The 10,455-nt window shown below is 41.6% G+C and overlaps 1 protein-coding gene across 1 annotated transcript; it reads left to right on the top strand.

Moving 5' to 3' along the window:
- The first annotated feature begins 14 nt into the window (after positions 1-14).
- On the top strand, positions 15-8,085 carry dbr1 (debranching RNA lariats 1). Its single transcript, XM_017469599.3, has 9 exons — positions 15-126; positions 380-695; positions 779-903; positions 3,090-3,170; positions 3,253-3,338; positions 4,654-4,878; positions 6,089-6,166; positions 6,324-6,469; positions 7,042-8,085. Exons 2-9 carry the CDS (start codon positions 499-501, stop codon positions 7,826-7,828), a joined length of 1,725 nt encoding a protein of 574 aa, XP_017325088.1. The 5' UTR covers positions 15-126; positions 380-498; the 3' UTR covers positions 7,829-8,085.
- Positions 8,086-10,455: the final 2,370 nt, after the last annotated feature.

Below are 10,455 nucleotides of genomic sequence, written 5' to 3'. Positions count from 1 at the left end.
TGCATATACCTAAGACAACGAGTGACCCGGTCGCGCATGCGCATTGCGCACGCCAAGAACACGGTTGATTTCCTGCGCTAACGGATGCTATAACAAACTTGCTGTGACGTAGCGTCTCGCACACAGGTCTGTAAAGCTAAAGCTGTTTATTTTAAAACGCAGTGCCAGTCATAACGCTGTGGCTTTCAACACAATACATAGCATGCGTTTTGTTCTATTTAAGAGGATGTAACGGGTAACTAGTAGCATGCTTGCTCTGGTAGTGTGGGGTTAGCCGTATGATGGATAGTAACGTTCGCCTAATTCCAAATGTCTCCCTGTTAGATTTATAGTGCACTACATAGAGTGTGGACTAAAATAGTGTTCATTTGTTCCACAGGTGTAAGGGTGTAGTGTTTGGGTGGGATGCTAATGGCACTGAGACCACAGATTTAAGAGGACCTTCTGCTGATCTTACCTGGTTGCTTTCACGTCATCACAAAACAAACAAACCCAGATATGAAAATAGCAGTGGAAGGCTGCTGCCATGGCGAGCTGGACAAGATCTACGAGACCATTGGCTACCTGGAGCGTAAGGAAGGCATTAAGGTGGATGTGCTGCTGTGCTGTGGGGATTTCCAGGCTGTGAGGAATGAGGGAGATCTGAAGTGCATGGCAGTGCCACTCAAGTACAGGCACATGCAGACCTTTTACAAGTAAGCAAACTCACAGTTATGTTTCTGATTGTTCTTTTCTGTGTTGATTCGTTTCTGATGTCCTGTGCGCCGGTTTGTGGAAGGTACTATTCAGGAGAGAAGAAAGCGCCAGTCCTGACCATCTTCATCGGTGGCAACCATGAGGCTTCTAACCATCTACAAGAGCTTCCCTATGGAGGCTGGGTGGCCCCGAATATATACTATTTGGGTAAGACATTTTGGGTAAAGTGTGTGTGTGTTGTTTCTTGTTGATTAGATGATTAGAAGAATTTTGAGGCTGACACGTAAATCTTATCAAGCCGGCTCAGTATTCCGAGTATTCCAGTTCAATTCGTTATACGTTATTTATGTGGTGTTTTTAAACCATCGACTTTGTCACAAAGCAGTTTTACAGATGTAGACTAGATTTAGATCCAAGTCAAAGGTGACGGTGACAAGGAAAAACTCCCTGAAAAGTCATGAGGAAGAAAAGTTAACTTAATAGTGGGATTATAAAAAATTCCTCCTCCACAGCAGTAAGTCAGAAGTACTAAGTGCGATATAACAATAGTCTGTACATGATGTTACACCATGTGATATTACTAGATAATCTGCCAGCTTGTATGCATTTTGCATAGGAGCGCCACACTTTAACACTGGATTACGCTAGCATCAGTGATCACTCGCACTCGGCTCTGGACATTAAATCGTCTTATTGTGGGGTTTGTTTTTTAATGCTAAATCACAAGCAGGTAAAAATCAATATTGCACAAGCCTCATAGTGAGTGTGTTGAAAAGATGTTCAGTATCAGTATCACAGTCTGATTACGATTATAGAGCAGCAGTTCAAATTTGAACTATTTCTCGCAGTACAATGGTGGTCCGAAATCGACTTATTGGATATTTTTGATCAGTATGAACAAATTAATTGTCTTATCGCCGCAATTTTCCGTTATAAGATTAGCCTGGACACGGTTAGGTTTCTGTGTGTAGAGTATCATGACTCTGTGTTTAGCTGTTGGTGAGCAGGGCGATGGGAAACGGGAAGGGTGTGAACCTACTGCTGGGTGAACAATTCACACCTCTCCACAATAAAGCCACTTTTCCACTGCACGGTACGGCTCAACTCGACGCAGCTTGCTTTACTTTTTTTGATCTTACTTTTCCACTGCAGTTTAGTGCTGCCTCAACATGGGTGCCATTTTCCACTCGTCTTCACGCAGGAATAATGTTGTATTATCGAAGACATGTACAAATACATGTCAGGACGTATTCCAAACGCCTTTCCTGTTCACTGAATACGGGCCGATTAATGCCCGACATTTAGTATCGTCTACTCAGCGTGGTTTAAGGTCCCTTTCCAGATCCTTCACACTAAATGTCCCTCAGTGGTGGAATGAACTTCCAACCTCAATCCGGACCGCAGAATCTCTCACTATCTTCAAAAAACAGCTAAAGACCCACCTATTCCGTGAGCATGTAACTAACCCCTAAAATACCAACCCCACATTATCCTTTAAAAATATAAAAAACTTACTGTGGCACTTACACCTCTACTTACACTTTGCTTCTCTAGAACTCAATTATAAATCTTGTATGGTAGCACTACTTGTATTCTCCGCTTGATATATCGCTTTGTTTGTATTTTCTCATTTGTAAATCGCTTTGGATAAAAAGCGTCTGCTAATTGAATAAATGTAAATGTAAGGATATAAAATAACGGCATTCTAGACTCCACGTAGTGTTCGATATGACTAAGTTGGATTCAGGAGCGACTTCGATAGACGCCTGTTTGGAAATCGGTAACAAGTGAGATGTAAAAATCTAAGACAGAAACCTTTTGTAGTAATTTGATCTGTAATGAGATAAATGATGAATCATTTTCAATTAACAGAATATTACCCTAAACTAAGTATGTATTAAATGACGCACAATTCAGAACCACTGGTTAAAGAGAATCCTTACTCCCTCGGCGTGTGGCTCACATTTAGTCTCGTCTCGGCTCGCTTGGAACCTCGACCGAGGTGGTGCTAAAAAACAAATCCCAGTTAAAAGCCCCCAAAAAGCAAGTCGAGTCGAACCGTATGGTGAAAATGTGCTGTAACACTGGTACAGAGATCAAACAGACAGCAGAAATAAAGCTGTTCTGATAATAAAACACCGTATACAACTGCCACTATAAAATTATAACAATTAAACCTAGTAGGCTAGTTTTAATTTTTTTTATTTTTTTTTAAACTTATGAAATGATGCAAATTCTTAAAGTCCTGAGTGTGTAGATTCATATTAACCACTACTGTGGAGTGTGACATCATAACTACATTCAGTGCTGAACACGGGCAACCCCAAAACAGGAGCCAATTCCATTTGGTAAAAAGAGTTAAACTACACCGTTTTACTGATCTGTCACTGCAGGTTACGCTGGCGTCGTTCGCTACAGAGGTATACGGATCGGTGGCCTTTCAGGGATTTTTAAAACGCACGATTACAGAAAAGGTAAAGCGAATATTCCAGCTATCCAAACTTACCAAAACCAACAACTAAGGTGTTAACTCTTAAATCTCTTCTCTGATTACAGGACACTATGAGTTTCCACCATACAGCCAAGAAACCCTGCGCAGTGTCTACCACATTAGAAACAGCGATGTCTTTAAGCTTAAACAGGTAACACATCTGACCAAGAGTAAGGGAGTAAGGAAGTTATTGATCCAAAGCTATTCTAGATACTGTGATCCACAATTCAGTCTATAGATGATGCCCAAAGCTGTCACACAGTATTAGGAGTGACGTCACTGGATTGTTACTAGAGCACATTTATATTTGCAGACGCTAGTTTGTTGTCAAAAGTGGAATGCTAGTTGCGCCACCTACTGATAAATGGTATTATGGCAACCAGTAAGCAGGAACACCTACTGGCACCTTCATAGTACTGCAACTGGTGACTTGCCGCAATAAAATCAATGCATGTGTGAACATAGCTTTATAGGATAAAATTTTCCTCCTAACTTTCAGAATTGTATACAGTCATTATCCATATGAACTAGAGATCCGCCAGTAATCGGTTTTACCGATATTTTCCCCCATATTTATGCATTTTTCCATAATCTGATATCGGCTTTGAAATATCGGATCCACTGATAAATGGCGCCATCTTGTGGGCGTTTTGAGAATTGCGTGCAGCACTGTATCCGAGTTAACAGTGCACAGGTAAAGTATACGTGCTTTGTTTAAATAATAAACTTTATTTAACATAACAGCCATTAATGCACACATGAGATGTTATGTAAATGCTTGATATGTAGTTTTAGCAGCTTGGCACTAAGAAATGGAGACAAACTCTGTCATGTAACCTGTTTACCTCATCAAAACTTCTATTAAAAAAAAAAGACAGTGTAGTAACAGTGCACTTTATTTATTTATTTATTTATTTATTTTCGGCACTCTTTCAGTCCCCTCTATTTATTGGTGTATAAATAAGAGCTTTGTTTTGTATGCGAGGAGGAGTTGAAATTGACAAAATTCTTCTAAATCAAATGGTTTGTTCAGTTCAATTATTATTGTGTCAAAAACAAGTAAAACAGTAAATGAATATCGGTTCTGTATATCGGTTATTAGGCACATAAATAATCGCTAGCAGTTATTTTTTTTAAAAATTTGTATCGGTTGATCTCTAATATGAACTATTTGTAAACTACAGATCTAGCAACAATGCCAAACATGTATTCCAAGCACATGCAGCATGATGATGTCTATAAATCAGAGTAGACTAGGAATTTTTGCTGGTATCCACTACAGACACAAACTAGCAGTCATCCCGGGTTTGACATCTTGGAAGAGAGATCAGTGACTGCTAATGTGAACGCAGCACATACCATAGCTGCGTCTTGTAGGCGATTGTTTTGTTTCTTTATTTTTATAATGATAGGAAATCTGAACGTGTATTTTTTTTTTTATTTTTCCCTCCTCCTTTGCACGGCAGATCCGCATGCCCATGGATGTGTTCATGACGCACGACTGGCCGAGGGGCATCTACCACTACGGGAGCACGGAGCAGCTGTTGAGGAAGAAGAAGTTCCTGCGTGAGGAGGTGGAGTCAGGCACACTGGGAAGTCCGGCCGCCGCTGAGCTCCTCAATCACCTGCAGCCCGGCTACTGGTTCTCTGCACATCTACACGTCAAATTCGCTGCCGTGATGCAGCACGAGGTACTAATTCATTATTATAAGTGGCACTGGTGACTCAGTGGTTAAAGCGGTGCTTATCTGGGACAAGCGAGCTTGCTGGACGGTTAAGTGAAAGAGAAATTTACTTGCCCAACTGGACAAATAGCCTGAATACATCAATAACAAAATAATAATAATTATCCTGCCTTTAGTTGTGATATAGTCGGTTCTATCCGAGTTCACGTTCTTGTGCTGCTGGAAATAATCTAGAGCGCGTAGACTGCGGCATACAGCGGTAACCAGGAAGGTGCAGGTGTAAACATGCAGTTGCTTAGAAACAAGGTTGACCAATCAGAATTCGATTCGACTTTTCCTCAGGCAACAGCAGCGAAGTGTGTCGGTTTCATTTTCTAAAAAAGCAATGTTTCTCAAGCTTCCACAACCCAGCCAGTGCCTGGTAAAGCATCGCACCAAAAAAAACAAAGGACCATGGAATCTAACACAGGTTATGAAAATAAAAGGGAGAGGAAATATTTATCCCTGCCTGGAGATATGAATTTGACAGGTCATGTTACCGTAAACACTGTAACTATCGACATGTCTACCCAGTGTTAGTTTACTGTTATTAAGCTGTCTTTCGGAATTTTAGACAACATAGAAACTTTGACATGTTGCTTGAGCAGGTAACTCTTAGTGAATTTAAACCAACTTGTTCTACAACAAGAAAAGTAGCTGATATTTTTATATTGTGATTTTAAGAAAGTGAGAAGTGTTCCTCTATTACAGCTCATGTTCATTAGTCAAGGGGACAAGTGCCTCCAGGCGTTTGCCAGCTACGACATCACTGTTTGGTGTGGTGCTGTGTAAAGTTGAGTGATTCGAGTGAGGTGTTATAAGCTGATAGAACGCTTTTTTTTTTTTTTTTTTTCACCACAGTTGAAAAATTTCCTTTTCTTTCTTTTTTTTTTCCCTCACCGGGCAAGTAATGTTTTTATTTAGACAAGTGATTGACAAATTTATAACCACATGATGTTTAATATCAAACCCTGGTTAAAGGCCCTGGGTTATTGATCAGAAGGTCAGTGGTTTAAGCCACAGCACTTGCTCAAGCTGACCCTGGGCTCATCCCAACTTCCTAACAAGCTGGGATATGTGAAGAAAACATTTCACTGTGCTGTAATGTATACATGACAAACGTCCTCTTCCACTTCCTTCTATAACCGGAATTGACTTTTTATTTCTGTGTTCAAAGGCCAGGGGAAATGCTGCTCCTAAGACAACCAAGTTCCTCTCTCTGGACAAGTGTCTTCCTCATCGAGACTTCCTTCAGGTAACATGCTGCTGCAGTAAAACTGGCTCTCCAGTACAAGGAATTGTGAAAATATTTGTACTAAATGCTATCTAGGAGGAGTACATTTATATGCAAAGAAGACATGTTTAGGATTGATAAGGTGAGCAATTGTATAATATATGTCTTAACGTTCTAGGTAGTGGAGATCGCGGACAGACCTGGCTCCTCTGAAAAGCTGGAGTATGACCCGGAGTGGTTAGCCATCTTGAAGGCCACTACCCGCCTTCAGAAACCCTCACCAAACATCTGGCACCCGCCTGAGAATAACGGCCTTCACACTCGGTAAAATATTGCACAGCACAGCGTCGCTACACATTGCGACTGCGATATGCTTTGCTGCTTATTACGACAAATGAACTACTTCCATTTACCAAAATTCCTCTTTCTTGACTCATTTATGGGAGGGGTGTTAAAGTGCTTACTTGTGTACCGTAGGTTTCAGTGAAATTAGTATCACTAAGACGAATTGCAATAACCATGATTGGTAAGGCTCATCTTACTCAATCTCGCTCCCAACTCCGCCCTCCGTTCACAACCCGGCACGCGATCCCAGATTAAGTCCTTTTCATACACGCTCTCTCATCGAGCATTACTTTGTGTTTAAACTTTTAGTGAATCCAAAAGCTCACGTTGCAGTAAAACTTTTAAATATTTGTGTTCATTATTTCTGTCAAGTACACACAAACCTGTCTAACAGCACCGGTTAACCAAATATCTGCTTAACTCCAATAGTTACAGGCATACAGCACTTTCCTAGAATAAACAAAATCCCGTTCAAGCATGTATAGATATTCCACACACACGACACTAGTCTTAGTCTGTCCTCAGTTGACCTCATTGTGCTTTTCTTTTAGTTGGGACTACAGTGCATCAGAGGAAGCCATGATGGAGATAGTGAGTGCTTTAAATGGGGAGCTCAGCATCCCTGAGAACTTCAGTCCAACGGTGCCCGCTTATGACCCTTCTCGCCCTCAGCCCCACGCCCCACCGGCCTACTGCACCAACCCCCAGACCACAGAGTTGTGTGCCACCCTCAGCCTCGTCGACATCTACGCTCTGGCAGGCCAGAGCGCACAGAACTCTACGTCCTGGAGAGAGGAAGGAGCAAATGAAGAGGAGGACGAGGACAACCAGAGCTCAGGTAGCGTAGATGAACCCAGCGAGTACCCCACTGACACCTCGGTGCTCTCTAGCTCCTACAACCCTGACGAGATTACCATCGAGGATGAGTGGGAAGAGGAGGAGGAGGAGGAGGAGGTGGAGGAGAAGGATGGAGGGGAGGTAAAGAAGCCTGGAACAGATGCAGTGGTTCCTGAGGCTCCAGTAGGAGTGCAGGACAGTGATAGGGACAGCAGCCCCCAGCGAGAGGCCATGGGCAGGCTTGTCCTACCACCTCCTCGCACAGCATCAAAGAGTGATGAGGCCTCAGATTTGCCCCTTAGACTTCCTCCACCTTCTACACCGTTCTCGAGCTGTTTCTCCCAGACGAGCTCAGAGGAAGAGGGGGCCACGCCACCGGCCAGAGTGCCCAAGCGGCCGAGTGGAGAAACCAAGGGATCATTCACCCCCACAGGCAGCACCCCCCGGATCAAACGGCGCAACCAGACCATCTACGCAGCAGCTGACGACGAGGAGAGTTAGAAAAAGGTTGAGTGAACGAGTGAAAATTTATAGACTGATGCAAATTAATTTTGTTTACCCAAGAGAGCTTTTTAGTTGTTTTTTTTTTTTAACGTTAACCAATTTGGACCGTTGATAAAATGGGTTTTAAAGAACAAAGCTACTATTATTATGGGATATTTTCGCTTTCTTACATGCTGTCATTGTCATACACTTGTATGATATTCTCAGTGTCACTGTGATGTTTATTGTTTATGATAAACATTTCTTTTAACTAATTTGTTTAACCAGTCACATTTGAAGCTGTCTTTTCTTTTTTTTAAGATAAGGTGACCTTCCACTGACATTGTAGCATTCAGGACATCATATAATACTACCTTAAGTAGTATTATAAGATTCTGTGTACAATTCAATCTTAACCTTAAGTTCACAATTTGTTTAAAATACACTGACCAACTGTTCACTTTAATAGGAACACCTGTACATTCATGCACTTGTCCAACCAGCCAATCACGTTGCAGCAGTGTGGTAAAGGCATAAAATGCAGATACAGGTCAAGTGGTTCAGTTAATGTTCACGTCAAACACCAGAATGGTGGTGGAGGAAAAGTGATCTCGGGGAACTTTACCTTTGGCATGGTTGTTGGTGCCAGATGGGTTGGGTTGAATATTCCAGAAACTCCTGGATCTCCAGTGATTTTCTCACACAACAATCTTTAGAGTTTACACAGAAAGGTGCAGAAAACAAAAAAAACATCCAGTGAGCAGCAGTGATGGTGGAAATGCCTTGTTGATAGAGGTCAAAGGAAAAATCACCAGGCCGGTTCGAGCTGACTGGAAGACTACAGTAACTCAAATAACAGCTCTTTACAACCACGCTGAGCAGAAAAGCATCTCACAACACAACATGTGAACCTAGAGGTGGAAAAACTGGAAAGTTGAAGACTGGACAAACATGGCCTGGTCTTTTTCCAGTCTTCAACTGTCCAGTCTACTGTATGTCTCTTGACATTAAACTTTGAAGGTTAAGAAAATAAGTTGTTTATAACAACTTATGAAATAATGAAAAATAAAAGGGTTGTCCATTTCAATTATCCTCCTTCCTGAAGGCAGGAAAACACTATATAGCCGATAGTAAAGTATGTGGAAAACTGACGTCACGGCCATATATTTGTTGAACGTCCCATTCCATATTTAGTTCTCACTTTGCTGTTATAATAACCTCCATTCTTCTGGGAAGGTTCTGTACTAGATGTTGGAGCGTGACTGGGGATTTGTGCTCATTCATCTACAAGAGCATGAGTGAGATCAGATACTGACGTGGGGCAAGACAGTATGGCGTGCAGTTGGTGTTCCAGTTCATCCCAAAGGTCTTCAGTGGAATTGAGGTCAGGTCTCTGTGCTAGTCATAGGAGAAACTAAGCTTTTCAAAGCTTCGAATCAATCGCTTCACAGAACGATTGACTGTTTCGAAGTGTTCGAAACACCGCGTGCTGGCGACACCTGCTGGTCAAAAGTGTAAAAGCAACGAGCTCTAGGCCCAAACGAAATGACATTTTTTACAAAACAATTGCAAATATCTTCACAACAGTGTAATGGTTTCAATATAATTCACAAATCACTGAATATCATTAAATATTAGTGCTTGTATTCTGACCCAAAATCAGTCAAAACCGTAGTAGACACTTGTTCATGGGTTCACTTTGAGATCAGCACCCCCTAGTGGCACCCATCGGAGTTTCGATAGGTTTCTAAACAGTATTGACGTAACGAAGCCTCGTTTGCTGAACTCACGTGACTTGCCCAATTTGATACACGGTCCGAACCACTTATTCGAAACAAAAGATTCAGTAAGGTTTCTAAGCTTCATTAAGCAGTGTTTCAAAAGCATCACTGCTATGTGCAGGACACTGGAGTTCTTCCTCTCCAATCAACATCCAACCATGTCTTCGTGGCACTCGCTTTGTGCACAGGGGCATTGTCATGCTGGAACAGGTTGAGGTTGGGGGGGCAGGGGTCTCCTCGACCACCACTAGTGTGTAGCATCAGTACAGTCCACACTCAACCCTGCTTAGCTTCCGTGGGAAACCAGGTGAGAAATGGATGGATGGATAGATAAGATAGATAGACATACATTCCCTAATCTACACAGAACCTTTGAGAAACAAATCGATGAATGCTACTTGCTGCTAGACAGAACCTTTTACTAAGAATGCAATCATACAAAACTAATAGAAACCAATCGAAATCATGTAAATTATCAAATTATTTTCTAACACCCACTGGTGTTGGTTCATCATTCGATGAACGAACATTCGATCCATTTTGCGAAGTCTGTTCAAAGGCAGACCAAGAAATGGACTGGAAACGCTCTTTTCATCGCACAGCTTTATTTGACTTTCCAGTTCACACAAGTGTTACTAGGAGCTCAAATCGATCACACACACAAAAAAAGACTGGATTGTAAGAGACGTGACAAATACCTTCAAATCCAATGTAGACGCTTCTTCATCATTCCTTAAATGACAATAAAACTGGATTGGCAACCCATAAAATTACAGACTAAAACTCGCTTTAAATAAATTCAATAGAATTACTAGATTATTATACACAAAAAAAAACAACAACAAACAACAGCATCCATAAAAC

This window comes from Ictalurus punctatus, chromosome 6, assembly GCF_001660625.3.
Source record: "Ictalurus punctatus breed USDA103 chromosome 6, Coco_2.0, whole genome shotgun sequence".
Lineage (NCBI taxonomy): Eukaryota > Metazoa > Chordata > Actinopteri > Siluriformes > Ictaluridae > Ictalurus > Ictalurus punctatus.
Note: the sequence above shows the minus strand (reverse complement) of the source record. Positions and strands in the feature narration are given on the sequence as shown.